Source organism: Macaca fascicularis, chromosome 7, assembly GCF_037993035.2.
Source record: "Macaca fascicularis isolate 582-1 chromosome 7, T2T-MFA8v1.1".
Taxonomy (NCBI): Eukaryota; Metazoa; Chordata; class Mammalia; order Primates; family Cercopithecidae; genus Macaca; species Macaca fascicularis.
Genome location: NC_088381.1, coordinates 32,113,896 through 32,141,483, shown reverse-complemented (window position 1 = coordinate 32,141,483; position 27,588 = coordinate 32,113,896). Strand labels below are relative to the sequence as shown.

Sequence of the window (27,588 nt, the reverse complement as noted above, 5' to 3'; positions counted from 1 at the left end):
TCTCTCTTTCCTTTCCCATCCTGCTCCATCAATACCAACTTCATCTGATTCCAGATACAGAGTGATGTGTCTGTGGCATAAGAACCAAGTCTTTGTTTTCTTTAAGATATCACTAGACTGTCCCCATTCCCACTGCCACCACCCACTCTGTAATCCCTATTTAATAGCCTATTGGACTTTTGACTTGAGACTCCTTTTTTCATCCATTCTGATTAATTTTTCCCACACATTGCTAATATCAGGACATGCCTTTTCTCAGAAATCTTCAGTGATGCCTTAATTTGTACCATGATGTAAATCTGTTTTATGTGTATTCTCCTTCAGCTTTCCCATAAACTCTTAATCTGAAATATTTTGTAGTAGTCCTGGCTGTTTCCTCACAATCCTGTGAATGCAAGCTTTGCATTTCTTACCTCTGTGCTTGTCTTCATGTTATTCTTTTCACTTGGAATGTTCTGTTCTCTTCCACCACCACCCCCATCTAAATCCAGTGGATTCTTCAAAAGCTAATTCAAAACCAGTTCCTGTAAATGGTTTTTACCTGATTAGTTGGAATTTATTTGTTTCCCTCTCCTCTGATATACAATAGTATTTAAAGTTTGTATCACGCAGTTTAGTATGTAATTATATACCATTGTTTATTTTTGTTTCATATCTTAAGTTTTATCTACAAATAGACAAGTTTCTCATGAACCTGTTTAGAATTTAATTCTGGGAAAGACCAGACTCCGTAAATTGGGCAGCTGCCCAGTGTTTTTTCCAAAATTATTCATTAAATTATCTTCATGCTGGTTAAGTTAGGTTGGTCTTATTCAAGCAAGTGTTCAAGTCTAATAAGTAATATCTAGTGTAATGTTACTTCTAAGTGTTATTTTCATGCACTTATTCTGAGTTTCTCAAACTTTATCTTATAGGTATTTCTGCATTTGAAGTTCAGCCAATTTCCACTGAGGTCCATGAAGGTGGAGTTGCTCGATTTGCATGCAAGATTTCATCCAACCCTCCTGCAGTTATAACATGGGAGTTCAATCGGACAGCTCTACCTATAACTGTGGACAGGTAGATGTAGATTTTGTCTTTGGAGAAGATACGGGAGTAATGAAGACTTCATATGAGGTTATATAGGGAGAAACACCATTATAGGCCTCATTTTTATTTAGGCAGTAATAACTGATTGCTTAAGACATTTCAAACTTAGCCAGAGAATTAGATCATCAGTCTCTGGCACATGGGGCATGGTCCCTGGTTTAGATCAGAATTTAAATAGATTATCCTACTGCCTTGATCCTTTCCTCAACCATCTGTTCTAACCATGAGTATCTGGACTCCAGCCCAAGGTTTTAGGAAACCAAATGACACTCTTATTGCTGGGAAGGGCAGTGCTGGTGTAAGGGTCTTTCATGTATGCCCTGGTAGCTGCCCACTCCTGTCTCTGCCTTCCACTTCCCAACCCCCTCTTCACTACAAATGCGTGCACGCGCACATGCACACATCTAGTGTTCTGAGGGTGGTTGGGATTTAAAAATCAAGAACTTGATAGCAACTCCAAAAAATTTGATTCCTGCCCTGCTCCTGAGTAGGCAAACATTTGCTAACATGGTAAAGCACTAAGATGGAATAAGTTATTCATGGAAGTGCTTTATTAAAAAAACAAAAAAGAGCATATCTATATATGTCTTGGACAATATGTGGATATTAATAGGTAAAAAATTCAGGAATTTGAAAAAAATTACACTAAACTCTGGGCCACCAGTTAGCTAAATCTATGCTAGAATGTCAAATGAGACTGTAAAATTCGACTGATAGATTGCACAAACCATGTCATGCTGGATTGTTTTATGTTTTAGAGAGCTTTAGTGACCCAAATGAAAACAAGAGAATCAAGCTAAAGGTCTTTAAAGTATTGCTTCTAGCACTGTAAAAAGGTTGAGTGTATTAATTCCTATCACAGAATATGTTAAATAAAATATAAAATCTAGGCCCAGCACAGTGGCTCATGCCTGTAATTCCAGCACTTTGGGAGGCCGAGGCAGGCAGATCACTTGAGGTCAGAAATTCAAGACCAGCCTGGTCATCATGGTGAAACCCTGTCTCTACTAAAAATACAAAAATTAGCCGGGCATGGTGGCGTGCCTGTAATCCCAGCTACTTGGTAGGCTGAAGCAGGAGAATCGCTTGAACCCTGGAGACAGAGGTTCCAGTGAGCCGAGATCACGCCATTGCACTCCAGCTAGGGCAACAAGAGTTAAATTCGATCTCAAAAATAAAATAGAATAGAATAGAATAAAATAAAATAATCTACAAGAAGTTTAGTTATCTTTCTCTCATAACAGGATAACCGCCCTACCAACAGGAGTATTGCAGATCTATGATGTCAGCCAAAGGGATTCTGGAAATTATCGTTGTGTTGCTGCCACCGTGGCCCACCGACGCAAAAGCATGGAGGCCTCGCTAACTGTGATTCCAGGTACCTACCATGCACAGTGGCTTTTTCCATTTTTATGATGTTTTATTGGCACGGTTGCTACTTTTTCTCCTCTGCTGTAATAATGTGCTATAAAGTAGAATTTCATTTAAATTATTATAATCTATTTGGAAAATGGTTATTTTCAGTTATTAAGCAACTCTTCTGTCATAGGCCAGTTTTCTATGTTACGTCAACGTCTTTAAGAAGTATTCAGTCTTAAGAAAGATTAACAAATACTCAGTCTTTGGTATTCTATTCAATACCAAAATTCACTGATGCTCAGGTCCCTTATTGAAAATGGCATGGCATTTTCATTCACCTAAATACCCTCCTTTATACTTTAAATCATCTCTAGATTACTTATAATACCTAATAATGTAAATTCTGTATAAATCATTGTTATATTGTATTTTAAAATGTGTATGTTTTTATTTTTTATTTAAAAAAATATTTTCAACCTTGAGTTGGTTGAATTTACAGATGTGCAACCCGCAGATACTGAGGGCTGGCTCTATTTCACTTTTGTTTTAAAAGGTGTAAAATACAGAAGACACAAAAAAGAGAGTAACAGTCATCCATTTCTACCAGAATTGCCTAATGTGGAAAAAGATATGTTTGTTTCTAGTTGTATTGTTTTGCTTGTCATTTAAAGAAATACCATAATTTGCATTTGTAAAAATGATACATGCATTTTATAAAAAGTAATGTTTATGAAAATAGAAAATATAAAACTTCTATATTAAACAATTTTTTAAAACACAAAAATAAAAGTTAAAAAATATCCTCAGTCTCAATGCAAAAATTATCATTGTTAATATTAAGCAAACACAATTTTATATATTTTGCTATATATTAATATAGGTAGAAGGGAAACTAGAGAGATGCATATAAAGAAATAGGTATTTCCTTAAAATGCAATAGATGATAGTTTTTATTTTAAAGGTTAAGTTTATTTAAATGTAGCGGAAGAAGACCTGGACTGAAGACATTGTTGAACTTCATATAAGTGTTTACTCTTCACAAGAGATACTGGTTTCTAACAGATCCTTTAAGGCTGTAAAAGAATAAATTTTGAAAAACATAAAGAGGCTGAAGTTATGTATTTAATGCTATGCTTTAGTTCTAGGTAAATAAATTTTAGATAATTAAATTATATAAGTGAGTGCTTGAACCTCAATTAAAAGTAATGCTATGGAAAATAACCTAAATGTCCATCAACTGATGGATAAATAAAATGTGTTCTATCTATACAATGATATACATTGCTCAATAAAAAGGAATGAAGTACTTATGCATGTAACAACGTGGGTGAACCTTGAAAACATTATGCTAAGTGAAAAGAAGCCATTCACAAAAGACCACATAATATATGGTTCCATTTATATGAAATGTCTAGAATAGGCAAATCCAGAGAGACTAAAAGTAGATTAGTGGTTACTAGGCTGTGGAGAGAAGAAGAAATTGGGAGTGACTGCTAATGGGTTTGGGATTGTTTTGGAGAGTGATAAAAATGTTCTAAAATTAATTGTGGTAGTAGTTGTACAACTCTGAAAACTCTAAAAACCACTAAATTATATACTTCAAATGGATGAATTGTATCATATGTGAGTTATATCTCAATAAAGTTGTTTTAAAAAAAGAAAAGTGAGTGATGAGAATAAATGTCCTACTAATTTCACTTATTATATCTTATTTATGATTTATTTTTATATTCTGTCTTTTCCTCCCCAAAGCTAAGGAGTCTAAATCCTTCCACACACCAACAATTATAGCAGGTCCACAGAACATAACAGCGTCTCTTCATCAGACTGTAGTTTTGGAATGCATGGCCATAGGAAATCCCAAACCAATCATTTCTTGGAGCCGCCTTGGTAAGACTTCTCAGGAAAAACAAAACAAAAAGTCTTTTCCTTAAATTTTGTTCATTCTAATGAAATTTATAAGATGTTTATTTTATATACAAAAACACAGGTTTGGCTATTGAATGTCTTATTTTTTTGCCTTTTCAGTGTATAGAGAAAAGGTCTTAACATAGAGAATTTTATACTTAATTTTATACTTTCCATGATTGATTGCTTGGATAGTGGTCTTTTGACATAATTTCAGATTATCTGTTACATTGTTTTAACTGAAGTATTCTCCTTGAAATAGATCACAAATCCATTGATGTCTTTAATACTCGGGTACTTGGAAATGGTAATCTCATGATATCTGATGTCAGGCTACAACATGCTGGAGTATATGTTTGTCGGGCCACTACCCCTGGCACACGCAACTTTACAGTTGCTATGGCAACTTTAACTGTATTAGGTTGGTCTTTTGACATAATTTCAGATTATCTGTTACATTGTTTTAACTGAAGTATTCTCCTTGAAATAGATCACAAATCCATTGATGTCTTTAATACTCGGGTACTTGGAAATGGTAATCTCATGATATCTGATGTCAGGCTACAACATGCTGGAGTATATGTTTGTCGGGCCACTACCCCTGGCACACGCAACTTTACAGTTGCTATGGCAACTTTAACTGTATTAGGTATGTTCCTTTCATTCTGCAGTCAGGGGAATCTTACATTTTAACGTTTGCCATTTTATCTCATTCATAGCTTACTACTGTCTTTCTTGAGCTTTGTAGCATTGATGTGAAGTATGGTAATCCAGTGATGAATTTCAGGAAAAGAAATAAATATTTATATTAAAATATAACTGTAGAATCATTCTGAGGTCACCATTCTGTTTACGTGCATACCATTATATTTCTTCTTCTTTAAGCTTCCCTTCTGTCTCCATCACACCTACACACATATCCATGTACCTATTTGCCAATTTAAAAATTTAATCTCTTGATTATAGCCACTTGCACTGCATTCGCAAGTGGCAATATATTGTTCTTAGTTAAGAAGGATGATAGGTACATATATTTTAAATGTGTCTATATAGATGCTCTGAATAGGGAAATCGTGGAGAAAGTGAATGCTGAGCAGTGCCAAGAAAAGGCACCTGGAGTGATGTATGAAGATGTAGATAGGAGCTCAGCATGTCAGCCATCTTCAGGAATGGGACTTGTTTCATTTACTGTTTTCTTCCTTGACTCTTTACATCATTCCTATTAGGATCACAGAAATATTTTGTTTTTTTCTTTAAAAATAGCTCCTCCTTCATTTGTTGAATGGCCAGAAAGTTTAACAAGGCCTCGAGCTGGCACTGCTCGATTTGTGTGTCAGGCAGAAGGAATCCCCTCTCCCAAGATGTCATGGTTGAAAAATGGAAGGAAGATACATTCAAATGGTAGAATTAAAATGTACAACAGGTAGGCTGTGTCACTTTGCTACCATTTTATATATGACATAATGGCTTTAGTAATTCTTATGTGAAATGGTTATAATTATATCAAATACCTAAATTATCTTGATAGTTATTAACAAAATGAAACTAAACTAAGAAATTAAGATTTATAACATTAGCATGTCATACATGTGCTATGCTAAATACTCATGAGTATTTTATACATGGATCATGAAAGTGGTAGGTGATAATAAAATGAATGTTACACAGTTCCCCAAACTCCAGGGTTCTTGTGCTGTTAAGCCACTAGTTAAGTTACCACAAGAAAGCATATTAGCTCTTTGGGGTCTTAGTTCCTTCTTCCAAACAATGAGAAAATTAGAAGAAATAATTCTCTAATAATTTCTCCATAGTTAATGATTTTAAGAATTCATTTTTATTAGCATAAATACGAATTATTGTAACATTCTCATTTGTGTTGAACAAAACTTAAACATTTTGTTGACCTGTATTTTATGTGCACATTATAATATTCTGTAAATTAGATGCTATTCAAGTAATATAAATTCTTAATAAGAGCCACATTTTAAAAAATAAGTTGTTACCTAAAGCAAAGAGCATTTGAATATCACAAATTCTAATGCAGACTCAAAAATGAGTAATTTTAAGTAATTAATGTAGAATATTTTTCACTGGGACAGATTACATATTTTTTTTTGGTAGGTCAGTAACTTTTATCATCTGAAATGAGACTATATAAGCCAGGCATGGTGGCTTTTGCCAGTAATTCCAGTGCTTTGGGAGGCCAAGGTGGGAAGATCACTTGAGCCCAGGAGTTTTAAGACCAACCTGGGCTGAACATAGTGAGACCTTGTCTCTACAAAAAAATTACAAAAAAATTTAAAAATTACACATGCCTGGAGTCCCAGCTACTCAGGAGGATGAGTCAAGAGGGCGAAAGGATTATTTGAGCCCAGGAGTTTGGGGCTGCGGTGAGCTGTGACTGTGACACTGCACTTCAGCCTGGTTTACAGAGTGAGACCCCGTCTCTTTAAAACAACAACAACAAAAAGAAAATGACAAAAACAAAAACACACCAAAAAGTCTTCAGGATTCCACATAGTTGCTGCAGGGTTCTACAAATGCTTGAATTTAATTTGAATTTTAAAATAAAATAAGATGAGAGTATATTTAGCAATAGCTAAACTTTATTTTGATTTCATTCTTAGAATTTTTCATGGAAATAATTTTTTTTCTTTCCCCAGTAAATTGGTAATTAACCAGATTATTCCTGAAGATGATGCTATTTATCAGTGCATGGCTGAGAATAGCCAAGGATCTATTTTATCTAGAGCCAGACTGACTGTAGTGATGTCAGAAGACAGACCCAGTGCTCCCTATAATGTGCATGCTGAAACCATGTCAAGCTCAGCCATTCTTTTAGCTTGGGAGAGGCCACTTTATAATTCAGACAAAGTCATCGCCTATTCTGTACATTACATGAAAGCAGAAGGTAAGTAATATTAGGAGTGCTTATTTTTGAGTACTCCTTGCTATCAAGGATTTGTTTTCAGTACGAATAATGCCTTACATAATCCACAAAATATTTTTGAAATTCTGTGGCATTTATCTTCTTTAATAAAATAATCTATCATCTTTGTATTTATTGTTTTCTAAATGTCATGCTGTTGTGTACTTTGTATATGTAAGTATAGTTGAAGATTTTTCTGTTTAGAAACAGTTACCAGCTAATACAAAGCATCACCGCCTGCTTAGAAGTTACAAAGTGGTATACTTATGAATTTCATTCCAGACAAGGCATAAATTCCTTAACTGAGACTTAATATTCCAATTTAAGTATGCAGTTACATTAGTCATAGTGGTGTAACTTGAGTAAAATAATAAACTATGTATATTTTTATTATTTTTAAGGGAGAAAGTAAACATTGTCAAATTCCCCATATTTTTGCTTTTATATATTTTAAATATTTTGTATATTATGAATGTTTTCTGAAATCACATAGAACCCTCTGAAAATTGAACAGGACATTCTTTACTCCTGTCTCATCATATAAAAGTAGAAATAAAATGTGTCTTAAAATTTTTATTCAGAATTATTGGTTCTATTTTGGAGATTTAAAAATTTTTCTTATATTTTACTTTCAGCGAATACCTTAGAGGAAAAAGAGAAACTACTGATAAATCCTAGAAATTTCTCTATTGATTTTTCATAGAAACCATGGTAAAGGCTTAGAAATTTCAGTTCTATACTTAAACAGCTTAGCTTTTATGGAATATATGTTAAAAACAAATTCAAACACCTAAGGATGGGGATATAATAAAATTATCCATAGAAACAGGTGGTTTGTTGTTGCTGCTGCTATTTGTTTTTTGTACTTTGAAGTAGGGTTTTGAAAAGGAATATTTTGAATGTAAATCAGGGGTCATGGAAGCAAGAAGAATGAAAGTCTGATAACTGAGCATGCTGGAGTATGTTAATTCCCTTTTTAGTGATTTATGAAGGTAAAAGGAATGCTGGTTTTGGTGGGGACCACTCTTGTTCCCTATTATGGTTGTTTCATTAGAGCCTCCACATGCGGCTCAGTGGTCTATTCAGGAACAGAACAAGGCTTTTTAATTCGAACTCAAGGACCTTGTTTGGTAGGTCAGAAATCGTACTATGCAGCTCCTAATTAACAAGCCATTAGCCAGTCTGTTGTGAAATGCCTGTAATCTTGTCTAATTAAAATGCTATCAAGTTAATTCAGAAATGTGGGAAAACTTAATACTGGAATTTGCCTTCTGTTTTGTTTGTAAATCCAGTGTGGGGAGAAGGGACTCCGTCTTTAGAGAGATTTGATTAAGTTGACATGCGTTTACTGTGAATTGTTAGCAAAGCACAGTGGCTGCCAATGCTCTTGTTCCACTTTACAGGTTTGCTCTGTAGGAATTAAATCCTACAAAGACAAATCCTCTTCTATACCTTGCCATGCATATTTGATTAAGAGTTGCTGAGACTTTTTTTCTCTTAAAAAAAAAAAAAAAAAAAAAAAAAAACTGTGGGAGAAAGCATTTTGAGGCACATTCTGTGACTCCCAGTTTTTTTGCCCTCAGTATTATAAATAAAAGAACAACTTATGTCAGTCAAATTTAATAGAATCTCGAGGGGCAAAATGAGATCTTTTGCAGGACAACTTTTGGTTTGTTTTTCTAAAGAGTGGAGCCATTACATTCCCTACTGTCTCTCCATTTATGTTTAAAAGAAAAAAAAAATGCCACAAGTTGAAGCAAATCAAGTTTACACTGTTACGGATTACAATATTCTGTTGTGTTAAGCTCTGATATATTACTACTGTACGTTGTCTCTGCTGTGGGTTTTGACTAGATGGTAAATGAAGTTTGGAGAAGATGAATTCTTTTCAGTTTGATTTATTCAGGAAAAAAGTCCTCTAGAAATTTGTAGCAAAATATGGTTACTTTTAGAAAATAGAGACCTTCCTGTTCACATTTTGTAAAGAGGCACGGAAGAGATTGAGATTAGACCCAAGGACCAGTGTTTCACAGTGCAGGCAAATGGTCTTGTTTATTTTATTTTGAATATCTGTCATTTTAAAACATGGATTCTTTAATTTAGGTTTAAATAATGAAGAGTATCAAGTAGTCATCGGAAATGACACAACTCATTATATTATTGATGACTTAGAGCCTGCCAGCAACTATACTTTCTACATTGTAGCATATATGCCAATGGGAGCCAGCCAGATGTCGGACCACGTGACACAGAATACTCTAGAGGACGGTAAGAAAGCATGATTCTAGATCATTTCGTTATGAATGTTCGTATGTTTTGTCAATTTCAGTGAATAAATGTGTTTTAAAGAAAATATATTCTTTTTGGTTAAAAAACAGGTGTGTTAAATTTGCCATTCAAAATCTCATTCTTGCTTTTTGCCAGTAGCATGGTAAGGATAAAGAGCACTTTCAGAATAAAAATTCAATAATAAAATTCTTATATTCCCATTATATTTCTTCAAAGGTTCCTAGTTTAAATTGTAAATATGTTGCAAACTTTTTTGTACTGAATAGAACAAAATGTAAGGTTTGTCTAGGCATGAATAACTGTAATGACTGTTACATATTGAGTGTATGTAGTGACTGAGGGCCAAAGGTACTGGACTTCTAAAACTTGGACTTTATACAACTTATCACCTGTCAAAAAATTCTTAGCACTTAGTACCTATTGATTAAATACAATATGCTTATACTCCTTAAGGGGGAGAATGTTACTTGTTCAACTTGTTTCCTAACCATGGGTTGAAAATTGAGTTGTGGTTCTTTTAGGGAACACCAGACCTTCATATTATTCTTATAATGGTGGGAAATTTCATCCATTAAGATAGCCCTAGAGAACTGATTCTCCTCCTCTCAGTCTTTATATCATGTTGTAAAAGGAGGGATCTGTCTTTCCAGAGTCTCTAGAAGACCTTTTTTAGTACCCTGCACTGTGAAAGGGAATTATTTAATATATGCTTAATCATACTGTTCTCCCTTAGCAAATGTTTTATTCTCGAGCAATGATCTGCTCTTAGTTTTTAAAATGTTTTTGTATAAATAATCCCCAAATCTCCTTTTTGTTCATTTAGTCCCAGATCTCTTATTATATCTTTATAATGCCACTTATTTGGGTGTTTATAAAATCAGACTTAGACTAAATGAAAAAAGGTTCACTCGTGTGGATACTGAATCCAAATTTTAGTTTTCATTTAAAAGCCTATTCCACTTTAGAGCGAGCTGCAGTATATGACATCTCTAGTTACCTGGTTACTGTTAACCTCTGTTATGCATGTCTAAGGTGAAAAGCAGGCTAATAAAGATAGACCTTTTTTTTTTTTTGGTTTGTGAGGTCTGTTCTCCCTCTATATCCTTGAAGAAAGTGAGTCTTAGTATAGCAGGGAAACACTGTAAAAGGAGCTATTATTATTCTCTTCATTTTGTGTCTGAAGAAACCTAGATACAGAGAAGTTAATTTGACCAAGATCACAGAGTCATACATGGTAGAACAAGGATTCAGACACAGAGAAGCTAACTCTAGAACCCATCTGAACTCTTAGTATTAGACCACCTGTCACTGTATTTGACTCATTTTCCTGAAATGCCAGTTTTATTAAAATGTTTGGAGGAAAAACTGTTTTTATATTAAACAACATATGTTGTAATTAGGAATACAAAATTCACATTAATTTTTAAGATGCAACTCTTACACTTCAAAATATGATTTGCTCGGTTATAACTGTAGAATCCTAGGCTTCCCCACCCTTGTATAATTCACTCTCCCTTGTTTCAAAGCCCCTTTGGTGGAATTATTTGAGAAGTATTCTCGTATTTTGTATGAATATCAAACATTCTCATACTCGTCCCAAACAGCAACAAAACAGTTGCAATCACAGTGAAGAATATCTTATCTTCTTTGTTCCACACACTTAACCCTCCCTCGTTATTTTTTCTTCTTTTTTCTGGTTTATTCTCTGTTTCACTGAAAACCTCTGCTGGGGCTGGAAGTGTCTCTTCTCTATGATATGTCGCTAATTAAGAGAATGCAGTTACTGGTGTGCTAAGTGGCAATTCAATTCTAAATATTCACAAACAACCTGTTTTCTTCTATGGCTTAGTTCCCCTGAGACCTCCTGAAATTAGTTTGACAAGTCGAAGTCCCACTGATATTCTCATCTCCTGGCTGCCAATCCCTGCCAAATATCGGCGGGGCCAAGTGGTGCTGTATCGCTTGTCTTTCCGCCTAAGCACTGAGAACTCCATCCAAGTTCTGGAGCTCCCGGGGACCACGCATGAGTACCTTTTGGAAGGTCTGAAACCTGACAGTGTCTACCTGGTTCGGATTACTGCCGCCACCAGAGTGGGGCTGGGAGAGTCATCAGTATGGACGTCACATAGGACGCCCAAAGCTACAAGCGTGAAAGGTGAATTTCTGAAGACTGTTGAGAAAAGATAATACAGTATTTTTACTTTTGAATCAAGTTTTTCTTCTCGAAATTATGTTTATATTTTTTAAATTTTGTTTTATAAATAAAAATATTCCGTAGGTGATGGACTTAATTGAACAAAATTAAACTTTTTATTAAGTGGTTGCTTTTGCATAGAGTTTATTTGTGTGTAAACTTTTTGGTTGTGCTGTTAGCAAATCTCTCGTGAACAGATCAATACAAATCAAACTCAGTTTCCAAAGTAAGATATTCGTAGAAGCCTAATTAATATTATTGCCATATATTTTTAAAATCCTTAGTTCAATAGGAAGACTATAGGACTGCAGAATTCTACACTCTTCTGTTTTACTAATGTGGAATGTAACATGACTGGTTTTCTTGTTAATTGACTGACAAGAGTGCCTGTTCTCTATATCACAGAGGAGTAATGAATGGCCAAAATTAGAAAGTATTTATTGCCCCTTTGAAAAAAAATTAAATATGTAGATATCATTATTTAGATATCTTGGTCTTTTTAAGATAGTATTTTATATATTTTAAATTTTGATCTCAAAGTTTAATATTATTGTGAAATTTGGAAAGTTAGGTTACGGTATAATTATTGGATTGACCCTTTTGGTAACTGTTTGCTTAAAACTGAGAGAACTACCCTATTCTGTGTCTTTATGTGGATGTTGGGTTGTTTATACATACATTTTCTGATGAATTTTACTAGCCCCTAAGTCTCCAGAGTTGCATTTGGAGCCTCTGAACTGTACCACCATTTCTGTGAGGTGGCAGCAAGATGTAGAGGACACGGCTGCTATTCAGGGCTACAAGCTGTACTACAAGGAAGAAGGGCAGCAGGAGAATGGGCCCATTTTCTTGGATACCAAGGACCTACTCTATACTCTCAGTGGCTTAGGTGAGTGAGTTTGTACTGTGCTTTTCCCTTTTTCCTTCCTCTCTGACCAACTGGGAAAAAAGTTATTGGATAGAAAGCAGGAGAACTGACTTAACGGTACAAAGAAAAGAATTGATTTTACTATGTCAGTGTGTATATGCTACTGCCGAAGCCAGTGATTGGTCTTTGACTTACCATTGTGAGTCCAGTGGCAAAATATCAGGCAGCCATTGTATCTTTCTATCTTTGTCCAGCTCTGCAAATCTGCTTTTCTTTGTGGAGTTCACTTCTGGTAGATTGAGTTCCTGATCAATTATTGTGAGTGTGTGGTGGATGTAGAATAGGAATTAGAACAGGGATATCACCAAATAATATTCAGTGGTTAAGTTTCAATTAAAATGTGCCTGAGAGTGCTATATAATTGCTATATAATTATGAATTAGGTATAAAATAACTGAATATTTATATAGCTGTAACCCAGGAACACTGGGAAAAAGCACTTAACTTTGTGATTGAGTTCATCAGTGTTCCCCAAGACACAATTTTATTCCCTAGTCTTCCTATCTTTGTAGAGTGAAAGGAATTTCATGATGTAAGCATGTTTAGTAGAAAGTAATGTATATCCAAAATGAATACATGGGCCGGGCATGGTGGCTCATGCGTGTAATCCCAGCACTCTGGGAGGCCAGTATGGGTGGATCTCTTGAGGTCGGGAGTTCAAGACCAGCCTGGCCAACATGGTGAAACCCCGTCTCTACTAAAAAAATACAAGAATTAGCTGAGCATGGTGGCACGCGCCTGTAATTCCAGCTACTTGGGAGGCTGGGGCAGAATAGCTTGAACCTGGGCAGAGCTTGAAATGAGCCAAGAGCACGCCACTACACTCCAGCCTGGGTGACAGTGCGAGACTCTGTCTCAAAAAAAAAAAAAAAAAAAAAAGGATATAAACTGATAAAAACTCATCAAGATATAAAGTGTACACTTAGCTATTTGTTGCTCATAAGTAGATTTTTACCCTTAAGTACAAAGCAGTCCCTTTAATTATGATGACCAACCTGCTAAATACCTACTGAATTGTTACACCTTCTGGACATACTAGGATTTTACAAAGCACTGTGGCTTTTCCTTTCACAGACTGCCCTGTGAAGGGGAGGGGAGGTAGGCTCAGCAGTCCAACCGTGGGCTTCTCCATGTCCTTCCCTGGCCTCACGGTAGCACAGGCTGTGAAAGCAGCGTTGGATTTGAGTCTCTGCACAGTAAGAAGCAGTGGTGGGAGACTGTTTTCAGATGCAGGGACACAGAACTTCATCCTGTGGTTCTATGCAGTTTTCCAGATGGTATTTTGCTTATAATCTCATTATGTTGGTTTTTAATTTAATCTGCATTTGGTTAAATAAGTTTCACTATTGATCTCTGTCACGCAGTTTTTTCTTTTCTTTTTTTTTCTTTCCTGTGTGTGTGTGTGTGTGTGTGTGTGTGTGTGTGTGTGTGTGACGGAGTTTCACTCTTGTTGCCCAGGCTGAAGTGCAATGGCACGATACCAGCTCACCACAACCTCTACTTTCAGGTTCAAGCGATTCTCCTGCCTCAGCCTCCCAAGTAGCTGGGATTACAGGCACGTACCATCATGCCCAGCTAATTTTGTATTTTTAGTAGAGACGGGATTTCTCCATGTTGGTCAGGCCGGTCTTGAACTCCCAACCTCAGGTGATCCACCCACCTCAGCCTCCCAAAATGTTGGGATTACAGGCGTGAGCCACCATGTCCAGCCTGTCACACAGTTTTATAAATGATGAGGAGAAGTTACTTATGTTCCACCTTCCTTAAGCCATTGATACTGAGATGACATTAGCCCAACCTACTGCCACTGAAGCCAGCAACATTTATTCCTAGTTGTGGCTTCTCAGTGTTCTGTCCCTTTCCCTGCAGATTATTGATTCAAGAAAATTTTGCTTAGTTATTACATAAGAAACATGATTTGGGACAATTGTTGATGAAGAATCATAGATCAAGCTTACTACTTCTCATTTTCTGTTAAAGAAAATATGAATATATAGAAGATACAAAAAAATACATTCTTAGCACGCTCTTCTTATACATCACAGGGAGCTTATTCTCAATAGGTGACTAATTTACTAGAAAAAAAATTGGGTTGTGAAAAGTTTAGAGAGACATTTTATTAAAACTTTGGCCATTCTTCAAAATTTTCTACAGCTACATACATACATATATATACACACATACAACGCATGTATGTATTTATGTATTTATAATGAGGAAGACCCATTGATCTTTGTTGAACTTTTTAAATCATCTCTGAACTATGGTCAACTTTCAAAACTTTTATTTTCTCTTATGTTTTAAAATTAAATCATATATTACTGCCCTTGTTTTTATGTTGTGAAATCCACTGTGTATGCTATTTGAGGCGAATCCATTTAAAATCACTTCTGATGCATCAACTGGGAAATTATTTTGTCAGTATACTATGTCTATTAAAATAGCTGCCTGTTTCCTGACTGTGGAATTAGATTGAGTGGTTGGACTGATTGCAGTTCAGGGTAACAGAGACCTCTCGCAGCTGTAGAGACTTTCTTGTTAGACAGCAGGTTCCGCACCCCTAGAGCTACCAAGTCAAGGCTGGAATGGCTGACTGGCAGAGATGCAGTTGTGTATTCAAGCATTGTGCAGCTGTTGACTGGATCACCTTTAAGGTGCCTTTTCATCTTGAGACCCCTATGGTCTAGTCTTACTTTCCTAGAAAGTCAGTGCTGGGGCCTTGCCAAACTTAGAGCAGTCAAATACTTTTAACTCACTAAGCAGGCAAGTGTTAGCAGCTATCCTTTCCTTCTTTCTTTTGAATATTGGGAGGGGAGTATGTTCTGTTAACTGGACAACTGACCATCTGTGACCATTTTTAGTGAGAGCATCTGGCGGTAGCTGCCTGTTTAACAGAGAGTGATGTGTCTGGGGGGCATTAGGTTAAGGGAATCCTATCTGTGTCTTGCATGGTGAATACTTGCTTTCACTGAGCTTTTGCACATTAAAGATACTCTAACTGGAGCTAGATTTGCTAAGTAGGCCTGGAAATGAAATTTAAATGCTTCTTTTTGCTGATTCAATGTCAATTTGAGTAACAAACTAGTGTCTCAAAATTTCATTTTCATACTAATCCCCTTTCTGATGCCTTTATACACATCTTTTTATTTTTACTTGTGATAATTAAGTTTTCAGTTTAAAAAGTATATTATAGGGACATACTCTCCTTGGTAATAAACACAGTTCTTTGTTTCTGGAAGAAAGAAAAAGATGAATGAACTTATATATTTCAATTCATTTAACAAGCATTTTCAAATATTTTTCTGAGACATTGTAGTACTACATAAAAAGGTGTGACAGATGTAATCTCTGCTTAAAACGAAATATTAAACAAAAGACATTTAATTGAGTGATTTTTCCAATATCGGCACAAATTTCTAGTGAACTAAATTTAATTATACTTAGCAATGAAAGTTATTTTAGAACTTTTTACTCTAAAACCTCAAAGCTCAGTTCCCTAGATGTAGAGTTTTTTTAAAGTAGCTAAAAGGATTATTGCGTCTTTCATAGTATAATATAAATATTGGCAGAGTGATGGAAATACTTTGATGTTAGCTTGTCTGATTTTGATGACTTAAAATGTAGTTTGATTTTAATTAGAACTGGTTTACTTTGTGGGGTTGGAAAAAAGCATTAGACTTGGGATTTAATACATTTGTGTGATTTGTTGTAAGTGGTGGTTTGAGACTTTGTATCTTTGTGGTGATTAATTTCACTTAGATTTTTTTTCCCCAGGCACTTTCAATGTTTAGCTCTGTCATAAGTAGGATTTTTAAATACTTGTTATATTCATCACACAATAAACTGAAGCAGCATTACTAACATACTTGTGTTCCCTGATAATTGATTGAAATAATTTGTTCCTCTTTTTTCATCTGTTTATTTCAGAAATTGGCTTTAAATTCTGAAGTTAGCTTATAATTACAAAGGAACTGTTTTCACAAGCTGTCAACTGTCCTGAAAAATTAAGTCTTTATATGAAGGAATGAAAGGGGGCAGATTTTTAGGTAGTACTGTTGTTAAATTAACATTTAGGACACTGGTGTTAGATCATCTTTAGCTTTTATTTTGCCAAAGAACTTGAGCTTGTTCATTATTTTATTTAATTTTACAGTAAGCATGATTAGTGTGAGCATGAGATTTCACACCAATTATAAATGAATAATTAAAATAATAAACTATACACTACAGCATTTTATTTATTTATTTGAGGCATAGTCTCACTTGTCAGCCAGCCTGAAGTGCAGTGGTGCCATCTCGGCTTAATGCAACCTCCACCTCCCAGGCTCAGGCAATCCTGCCACCTCAGCTGGGTCCTGAATGGCTGGGACCATAAGTGTGCGCCACCACGCCGGGCTAATTTTTGGTATTTTTGGTAGAGACGGGGTTTCGTACTGTTGCCCAGGCTGGTCTTGAACTCCTGGGCTCAAGCCATCCACCTACCTCAGCCTCCCAAAGTGCCGGGATTGTAGGCGTGAGCTACCACGCCCAGCCTTACTCATTCTGTCAAACAGTCACAAAATAAATTTATTTAACTGAACTCAGTAAACTTCTTTAAAGGAATACTTTTGGAAACTACCTGCCTTGTAGACTAGAAAACTAACTTGACAAAAGTGTGAGTACAAATTATAACAAAAGAGAACATTTAAAAACTATTGTATTTCACTTTCTTCACTATGAAATATTTTTAAGTTACCCTTTCTTTTGTTGTGTTTAACATACTATTATGCCAAAATATGTTGAAACTTCAACATAGACTTTTTTCTTAATTTGCCAATAAAGCAGAAATTTTTGAATATTTCATTCTCTGCAGTATCTTAAAGTATCAAATATGATTGATACTCAACTCAAATTTTAGAACTTAATATTTGAAAAATTCAGAAACCAATACTTAAAAGAAATGAAGTATTTGCTTCTAAAAAAAAGTACTAAAAATACTATTATATTAAGATAGTAAAAAAGAAAAGATTTTTCATTTGCCAGTTTGCAGCTACCTCTAATTAAAAATAAAGTGTTTACAGATTGATGAAACTATAAGAGCTATATAAGAATTACAGTGCATTATCTGGTTATTTTTGTTCGTAAATTATTTGTGTTAAATGAAAGGTCACCTGCCATTGTAAAATACTTTGGGTGTTCTCTGGATGAATTAGAGGTATATCTCCTGCTTACATTTGGAAAGTATTGCCCAGATTTTAAGTCTCAAATCTTCTGGGAAACCTCTTGTGACTCTAAATGGTGTCTGTCATTCCCATAGTACATCATTTACAATGTTTTATTATAGAAATCACATGACACTGACAGTAAAAGAAAAACATCAGTCAAATAAGTTCCTTGTCTGTTGCCTGGATTTGACTTCAAATTTCACAACTTATTAACAAATTAAATCCTAGCTGTTCACCTAATCTTTTAGGTAGGGATAATGATATTGATTTTAGAATGTTAGGGAGATTAAATGAAATAATGCATATAAAAGTTAGCATAGTGCCTGGGAAAATTGCATTATAAGTTCTCAACACATGTTAGTTGTTTTTGTTGTTAAAATTATTATCCTCCCAGGAGAGCAATGTATTTAAAAATTGAGCCTGTATTTTAAAAATTGTGTCTGTATGTTTTAAAAATATTTTTTGAAGTAATTTACCATGATCACTAGATTTGAAAGCTAATGCATCTTGAGCTTTAAAATGTATATGGATTACCCACAGATCTTGTTAAAACACAGATTCTAATATTCAGTAGATTTGGGTGCGGCCTGAAATTCTTGCATTTCTGCCCACTTTGAGAAGTGAAGATCTAGACCAGGAGTAAGCAAACTTTTTCTGTAATGGGACAGACTGTAAATATTTTAGGCTTTATGGGTGTTATGGACCCAATGTTTGTGTCTTCCCAAAATGTATATGTTAAAGCCTTCACCCTAAATGTGACTCTGGTTGAATATAGAGCCTGTGAAAAGATAGATGATGAAGGTTAAATGAGGTCATAAGAGTGAGGTTCTAATCCAGTAAGGCTGATGCCCTTATAAAAAGAAGAAGAGATGCCAGAGCATGCTCTCTACCATGTGAAGATGTAGCAAAAGCCCAGTCACCTGCGAGCCAGGAAGAAAGCCCTCACCAGAAACTGAATCCTGCCAGAGTGTGATGTTGGACTTCCCAGCCTCTAGAACTGAGAGAAAAAAAATTTCAGTTGTTTAAACCACTCAGTCTGTGCATTTTGTTATGACAGCCTGAGCAAGACTGATACAGTGGACCATGTAGTCTCTTTCACAAGTATTCAGCTCTGCTACTGCAGCACAGAAGCAGCCTTGAAAAACACATAAATGCATGTGTGTGGTTATGCTCCAATAAAACTTCATTTGTGGACACTGAAGTATGAATTTCGTATAATTTTGACTTGTCACAAAATAGTATTCTTTAAAAAATTTTGTTCAGGCTGGGAACAGTGAAATACAATCTCATGTCTATAATCCCAGCACTCTGGGAGGCCAATGTGGGTGGATCACTTGAAGTCAGGAGTTCAAGACTGGCCAACATGGCATAACCCTGTCTCTACTAAAAATACAAAAATTAGCCAGGGGTGGTGGTGCATGCCTATAATCCCAGCTACTCAGGAGACTGAAGCAGGAGAATCGCTTCAACCTGGAAGCCAGAGGTTGCAGTGAACCAAGATTCCGCCACTGCACTCCAGCCTGGGTGACAGAGCAAGACTTTGTCTCAAATAATAATAATAATAATAATAAAAGAAAAAGAAAAAATTTTTTAACCACTGAAAAATTAAAAAAACAAAACAAAACCTTTTTAGCTGACTGGTATATCAAGGGCACCAGGCCACATTACTAGAATTTGGAAGTTCTAGATTTAGACTGTGTGTAGTTCTTGCTTCTCAAAGTGCAGTCCCAGGACCAGCAGCATAATCTGGGAGTTTATTGAAATGCTGAATTTCAGGCCTCCCCTCTACCTATTGTTTTAACACGTAAGGGTAAGGGATTTCGACATTAGGTTTATGCCTTTCTTGTTAAGCCAGTTCTGAAACTGTGTTAAAGTGTTTTAATTTCTCCATCCTTTTATGTGAGTTAGCTCTCAGGAGGCATCCAGTCACAAATCTAACAACATGTTCTGTTCCCAGAAAAAAACCTAATTATTCTTGATTTGGTGCATCTCATTTTAGGCAACTGTGATTCTGCTAAATTAATTAGGTTTTGTGGTTTTAGATGAACAAGAAAATAAATATAGCCGTGGAGTCCATAAATCCATAACATAAACTGTTATTTGAATCCACAGGGTAAAGCCAGGAGTGTTTAGTAGTAATTCAAGAAGAGAATATTTTCTAACCCATTCAGCTACTGTCATTGAGCTTTTCAATGTGTACTTTTTTTGTTGTTTTCTTGGCAGGCAGTGTCTTGCTCGGTCGTGCAGGCTGGAGTCCAGTGGCGCCATCTCTTCCACCTCAGGGGGTATAACCTCCATCTCATGGGGTTCAAATGATTCTTGTTCCTCAGCCTCCCAAATAGCTGGGATTATAGGCGCCTGCCAGCACACCTGGTTAATTTTTTGTATTTTTGGTAGAGACAGGGTTTCACCATGTTGCCCAGGCTGGTCTTGAACTCCTGAGCTCTGGCAATCTGCGCGCCTCAGCCTCCCAATTGCTAGGATTATGGGTGTGAGTCACCGCACCTGGCCTCAATGTACTCTTAATACTACTGTACGGTTTTCAAAGCCCTCTATAGCAGTGTAAGTACAGTGTTTTATCGAACCCAGTAGGTCTAAGATGAAGAAGCTCCTATACTTTCTTGGTGGTTCTCTTGCTAGGCGGGTTGTGACATAGTAGCTCCTTGCTCTTGAAAATCAGAGGATGAACTAAATTTAGAAATTTCTGATAACAAGCTTCAGTTACCACTAAATTAATTGCAAAATTGAAAGCATCCTCCCAACATGCAGTTTTAACTTCTGTGATACTTCAGCTAACTCCTCATGAAGACATTGTCTAGGAGATAGTGTCAGTTAGAAATGCAAAATTTCTGCCAGGTGCAGTGGCTCACACTTATAATCCCAGCACTTTGAGAGGCTGAGGTAGGAGAATTGTCTGAATCAAGGATTTTGAGACCAGCCTGGGCAAGATGGTGAAACTCTATCTCTACAAAAAATCAAAAAGTTAGCTGGGCATAGTGGTACATGCCTATGATCCCAGCTACAGGAGGCTGAGGTGGGAGAATCTCTTGAGTCCAGGAGGTTGAGGTAGCAGTGAGCCGTTTGCATCACTGCACTCCAGCCAAGGGAGGCAGGGCCTGTGAGACCCTGTGTCAAAAAAAAAAACACAACATTATTTCTGAATTTAGTTTAGAACTTTACATATGTATATGTAAATATATAAAGCTGCTTAGTTTAAAAACATAAGGTTGTTATCTGTACCAATTTAATTACCGTATCTTGTTTTATAAATTTTTATATTACAGTTTATTCATCTTGGCCAGGTGCAGTGGCTCACGCCTGTAATCCCAGCAGTTTGGGAGGTCGAGGTGGGTGGATCACCTGAGGTCAGGAGTTCAAGACCAGCCTGGCTAACATGGTGAAACCCCGTCTCTACTAAAAAATAACAAAAATTAGCTGGGCATTGTGGCAGACGCCTATAATCCCAGCTATCCGGAAGGCCAGGGCAGGAGAATCACTTGAACCCGGGAGGTGGAGGTTGCAGTGAGCCGAGATCGCGCCATTGCACTCCAGCCTGGGCAACAAGAGCGGAACTCCGTCTCAAAAAACAAAAACAAAAACACCTCTCACCCCCGCCAAAGAAAAACCAAACAAACAACAAAAAAACTCTACACAAATGTTTAGCTTTATTCACAGTTGCCAAAACCTGAAAACAACCTAAATGTCCTTCATCAGGTGAGCAGATAAACTGCAGTACATCTGTACAGTTGGAATACTCCTCAGCAGTAAAAAGCAGCAAACTATATTGCTGCTTGCAAGAGTTCATTGATGAATATCAATGTCAGTATGCTGAGTGAAAGAGGCCAGTCTTAAAAGGTTACATTCTTTATGACTTCATTGGTATGACACTCTTGAAAAGTGAAAACTGGGGCCAGGCGTCGTGGCTCACACCTGTAATCCCAGCACTTTGGGAGGCCGAGGTGGGTGGATCACCTGAGGTCAGGAGTTCAAAACCAGTCTGACCAACATGGTGAAACGCTGTCTCTACTAAAAATACAAAAATTAGCCGGACGTAGTGGCTGGCACCTGTAATCCCAGCTGCTTGGGAGGTTGAGGCAGGAGAATCACTTGAACCCGGGAGGCAGAGGTTGCAGTGAGCTGAGATTGCGCCACTGTATTCCAGCCTGGGCAACAAGAGCGAAACTTTGTCCCCCCACCAAAAAAAAGAAAAGTGAAAACTGTATGGATGGAAAACAGATCAGTGATTGCCATGATTAGAGATGGGGGCAAGACTTGACTACACGAAGGCAGCATTGGGAGCTCCTGGATGTGATGAAATTGTTCTTTTTCTGGTTGTAGTGGTGGTTGCACAAAGCTATACATGTGTTAAATAGGACCATACAACAACAAAAAATATATTTCAGTATATGTTAATTTTTAAATTAAATTAGAAGACTGAGGATTTTGAGATCAGATGACCAAGGTTTGATCCCAGCTCTCCAACCCTAAAAGTGTGATCTTGCTCAAGTCACTTCACCTCCATGAACCTCAGTTTCCCCTCGACATTTAGATTGCTCAGAATTGTTGAATGTGGAACCCACAGGACAGCGGGTTGATACATAATAAGTGCTCGATAACTGTTATCTGTAAATATGATTAAGGAGAGGAAGAAATTAGAATGATGCTCAAGTGTTCTGAGGGATGGTACTTTTACTCTGTAGTAGGGCTTTCAGAAGTAAGACCAGGATTGGGGAAGTAGGAGATACTGAGTTCACTTTTTATCATATTGGGTTGGAAAGGTTGGTGTCCCAGTGGAGATGTCTATAGCAGCTTAATATACGGGTTTAGATTTCAGAAGAACTGAGATGGCGAATTAGCGTTGTGCAGTTGGAAGTTAAGGCTGTGTACTCTGCCCTAAGGGACCAGCGTCTCTCTGGCTTAGCTACTTTGAAAGAAATTATCAGACTTCAGCAGAAGAAACTAGTCAGCATAATTGTAAAACAAAGGAGGTTAAGTCACTTTTAGGAAACAGAGGCACATGCAGCAGATCTCACTGAAATTTCTCTTACTATGTGAAACTTCAAACTTTCTGAATTTTCTGAGATACATCTTTCAGTGGAGTCCCTTTAAAAAAAAAATCTTCAAAGACTTTCAGAAACTGAAATTTTTCAGTATAGGTGAGGTCATACTTATATTTGTTCTTAGTTTGGTGCAATTCTAAACATCTATCAGTCTCTCTTACTTGCCACAAAAGATAGAGGAATTTTTAATAAGAAAGAAGCAAAAGAGATCAGGCTGCCATATTATGGGAGAAATATAGATGACATTCCAAATGGAATCTCCTAGCAAGTTACGGAAGATATTTTGCTTTCTTCAATATTTGAAAACCTTTTTTAAACTTCTTTTTGTAACCCAGTTGAATGCAGTAGCTCAAACTATCATAATTTGCATTTCTGCCTCTTAAATTCGGAGGATTGCAAACAATATTAAAATAACAGTGCTGCCGGAGAGAAGAAATACCTTTTACTTGCGTGCTGTATATAGCATTGTATCAGAGTTGTATTAATGCCACCCTATGGGATGTTACAGATCATTTTAGTTCATACTTAAGTCATTTTGGAGAAAGAAGAAAGACAGCAATATATGCCTATACTTAAACATTTTTTTCACCATCTTTAAGAAAGTTCAACTTTCCAAAAAATTTCAAACACAAATAATTGGGCAAAGAATTTTGATGTTTTTTCCTGGAGCTTTATATCCTTAGCCTTGAATAGTCATCACCTTTTGAAATGCTCTAAAACATGGAGAGCTCTGTGAAAAACATCTATCTTGTTACTGAGGTGAAAAATGTGAACAAAATGATACACAGCTACTCCTCTTTTTTCTTTTTTTGAGCATTAAGCAAGGTTTCTTTTTCTTCCAAGAATAAAACTGATGCATTTGCCTAAATGGTCATCACTTTTGTAGGTTTGAAGTTGTTTTACTGCTTTAGCAGCTGTGTGGCAAGTTTTCTAGCAGACAGTGGTGGTAGGGAGGGGGCTCAGTTGCATCTGGTTTCTCTTTGTAGAATGACTGAAAAGTTGATATTTAGTGGTTTTCTTGAGAAAGCAGTTCATGTGGAGAAGAGTAACTTTTTTTAGTACCTAAATTAGCTTGCTGTGATTCATATGCATGCATTTTGTCTTCTTGCTTAAAAAAGAAAAGAAAGAAAGAGTAAAGAAAATCGTCTACCCTGAAACTACATAGCACAGATAACCCTTTGACCTTTGGCACTGGGTAAAGATTTACAGTACTTGTGGAGCCTCACTCCACATGCCTGACTGAAAAGAACCCTAAATAAAGTAAGGCCCCTGTGGAGATGGAGAAAATAAGCAGGATATGAGGAAGTTCCATTATTTCATGTGGCTGTGTTGCTGCTGTTGTTGTTTTAATCAGTTTATAAGGTGAAATACCAGTTGGGAGGCACTTCCAGTTTAGGGGGTCTGATGTCAGTTAAGTTTGTGCTCTGATATTGGAAGAGTTGGAGTCAAGGATACCCTGGGCATGGTGTCCTTCTCTGTTTCTCTTGCACCCAGGGAATATCCCCTCCTGCTGGCTCCCTTAAATTCTCATTTGAAATATCTGGATAGTTGTTTGTTTGTTTTTGGGGAAAGCAAGACAATGAAAACTTTTTTTTGTTTGTTTTTAAGAAATGGGCATGATCAACAGATGGGGGAGAGTGGAATCCCTATCACTTTATGTGTTAAGAAATTAAGTTTTTCTTCAGATTTAAAACATAAAAAACACATGAGAGCAAAATTAGTTCCCCATTGTCTCCAGAAAAATTGGTTTAACTCTGCTCCAAATGGGACATCAAATGGAGACCTTTGAAGAAATTTTCATAATTTATTACTTAACGATACTCAGATCTATTTAATACTTCATAGCTTTCTGCTGACTCTTTATGTATCTCTTTTAAAATGTCAGTGTTTTTAAAGCACTTTGTATTTATATCTTGAGGTTTACCTACTAAATTGAGTTTACTGCTTTTTGTTTTGTTTCCTTTTTATATGTGCTAATAAAACTTCAAATAAAAGTTTTCTTGGTCTCAGGAAGATGCAACTAGGTATAGACAGGCTGTTGATTGTCTTGAAGGCCCAAACTTTCAAATGGTATTTCTACAAATGAAGAAAAAGCTTCAGTAAACTTTTCATTCTCCTGTTTTTAAGAGTCTGTAAGCATGGTAAAATGCTTGACGGGAATTGCAAAGAGCATCTATCTCTTCAGAGAAGGAAGAACTCTTGTAGAAAATTAAATCAATACTGTCCATTAATCATACTGCATGTCAGCCCTCAGACCACTCTGGAAGTTTCTGGTGAATGTAAAGAATCTTTAGATGTGTGAGGTCCTTAAAGATCTAAGTTAAACGAGAGGGGGTTTTTTAAAAGAAACCATTAGCACATGAAAGAAACTTCAGGGTAGATAGAAAAAAAACATTTGCTGCATAGCAGTAATTACACTTGTGGTTTTTGTTTTGTTTTTGGTTTAAACTTTCTTCTTAAAAAAACTTAACGCACATGAAATTTTAAGCCTTGTACTAATTATGCACTCCATGGACCGGAGGGGAGCTGCAAGACAACACTTGCTGGAGGAAAATATTTTATCTTGGTCTTTAAAAATATTTTTGTATGTTTATTTTATAACATACATAATATATTAGGGCAGTCACACATATGTATGTTATAAATAAATGAGGGTATATATAATGAGTATGTGTGTTAGAAAAAATTACTGATGGATAGTGAAACTTAAAAATTTGGAAACCACTGTTCTAAAATATTGAATCAGGTGTTTTGTTTTGTTTTTGAGGTTTTCTTTTTTTGTTTGTTTGGTTTTTTTTTTTGGAGTCTCTCTCTGTTGCCCAGGCTGGAGCGCAATGGCATGATGTCAGCTCACTGCAACCTCCATTTTCTGGGTTCAAGTGATTCTCCTGCCTCAGCCTCCTGAGTAGCTGGGACTTCAGGCGTGCACCACTATACCCAGCTAATTTTGTGTTTTTAGTAGAGACGGGGTTTCACCGTGTTGCCCAGGCTAGTCTCCTGAACTCCAGCAGTCTGTCCGCCTCGGCCTCCCAAAGTGCTAGGATTACAGGCATGAACCACCGCGCCCAGACTAGTAAGGTGTTTCTAAGTGATTATGCTTTGGGAAGCTTTATAGTTTAGAGAAGGAAATAGACATTAATCAAATCGCCACATAATTTATCATTACAAATTTTAGTGTTATGATGTAAAATCATTTGGAGTGAAGGGGCTATGTAATAGTGGACACTGTAGTTTGAGGGTGGGGGTCTGGGTAGGTTTTCCTGAGAAGCTGGTACTGAATTTGAGATCTGAAAGATAATAGGAGTTAACTAGGCAAAGGATCCTGATGGGATAGTGAAAGAAGGGATGGTGTAAACTAAAGCGATAGAATGATCATCAAAGCAGGCTAAATACGAGTACTCATTTCTGTCTAAACAACCTGACTTATCAGTTGGTTTGGATAAGCTAGTGTGATCCCACGAGGGTTCTCTAACATCATCCTGACATAGTTTATTGAAACTGTACATATTTTCCTATTCCATTTTGAGATGCTTAGAAGCTTGAAAGACTTGAAATCCCAGCAAATGTGGGCTGCTGTAAGAGGTGGCCCCTTGAATTAGCCTTGATAGCCGACTCCATTGACATTTATCTTGATTTCTCATAGAAACTAGAGCAGCTGCCTCAGCTGAGTGTTACAGTGACATCTTAGCTTTCCCAGCCTGCCAGGATGTTAATAACTTATAAAACCTGTGCACACAGTAAGACAGCACATTGTGCCTGATTATCACTATTGGTTCATCTCTTCCTGGGTAGATTGTGTAAATACATCTAACTGGAATCATTATTTCAAATTTATATATCTCCCATTTCCTTCTAAGAAAGTTGAAGTGACCTGATACAGAAACACCAAACTTAAGAAAATAAAAAAACAAATAGATGAAACAAGGCCCAGTATTAGGAATTTAGGGTTAAACACACTCATACTTAAAGCGAGAATGTAAATTAATATACAACTTTTCTAGGGATAATTGGGCAATACCAAAAATGGGAGGGGACTTAGGCATACTCTGACCAGAAATTCCATTAATAGAGACCTGTCACAAGAAAATAATATTGAGGGCCAGGCGCAGTGGCTCACGCCTATAATCCCAGCACTTTGAGAAGCTGAGGTGGGCGGATCACGAGGTCAGGAGTTCGAGACCAGCCTGGCCAACATAGTGAAATGCCGTCTCTACTAAAAATACAAAACTTAGCCGGGCGTTGTGGTGCGTGCACCTGTAGTCCCAGCTGCTTGGGAGGCTGAGGCAGGAGAATCGCTTGAACCCAGCAGGCAGAGGTTGCAGTGAGCCAAGATTGCACCACTGCACTCCAGCTTGGGCTACAGAGCAAGACTTCATCTCAAAAAATATATGTAATAATAATAATGTGCATGCACAAACATTTAACCTCAAGAGTGTTTAATATACAGGGTCCCTTATAATTGGAAAAGCTGGAGAAAACCTATATTTTTAGCTACTGAGATTTAATAAGCTATGGTACATTCGTACAATTTGAATATAGTCTACAGCCATACCACCCTGAATGCTCCTGATGTCATCTGAATAAATACGGACATTGAAGGGAATGTTTTAGAAGAGAAATGACAGAAA

General features: G+C 36.5%; 1 protein-coding gene across 2 annotated transcripts in view; it reads left to right on the top strand.

Moving 5' to 3' along the window:
* The window catches only part of PRTG (protogenin), a 123,778-nt gene that overhangs the window by 58,324 nt on the left and 37,866 nt on the right, over positions 1–27,588 (top strand). The window contains exons 3-11 of one of the 2 annotated variants that reach the window (XM_005559622.5): positions 915–1,059; positions 2,334–2,467; positions 4,201–4,338; positions 4,619–4,777; positions 5,620–5,779; positions 7,020–7,267; positions 9,389–9,553; positions 11,424–11,729; positions 12,469–12,657. In XM_005559622.5, coding sequence (XP_005559679.3) covers positions 915–1,059; positions 2,334–2,467; positions 4,201–4,338; positions 4,619–4,777; positions 5,620–5,779; positions 7,020–7,267; positions 9,389–9,553; positions 11,424–11,729; positions 12,469–12,657 — 1,644 coding nt within the window. Of the gene's footprint in view, positions 1–914; positions 1,060–2,333; positions 2,468–4,200; positions 4,339–4,618; positions 4,778–4,829; positions 5,006–5,619; positions 5,780–7,019; positions 7,268–9,388; positions 9,554–11,423; positions 11,730–12,468; positions 12,658–27,588 lie in introns of those variants that run through there. The other variant, XM_073995856.1, reaches the window with a different exon arrangement.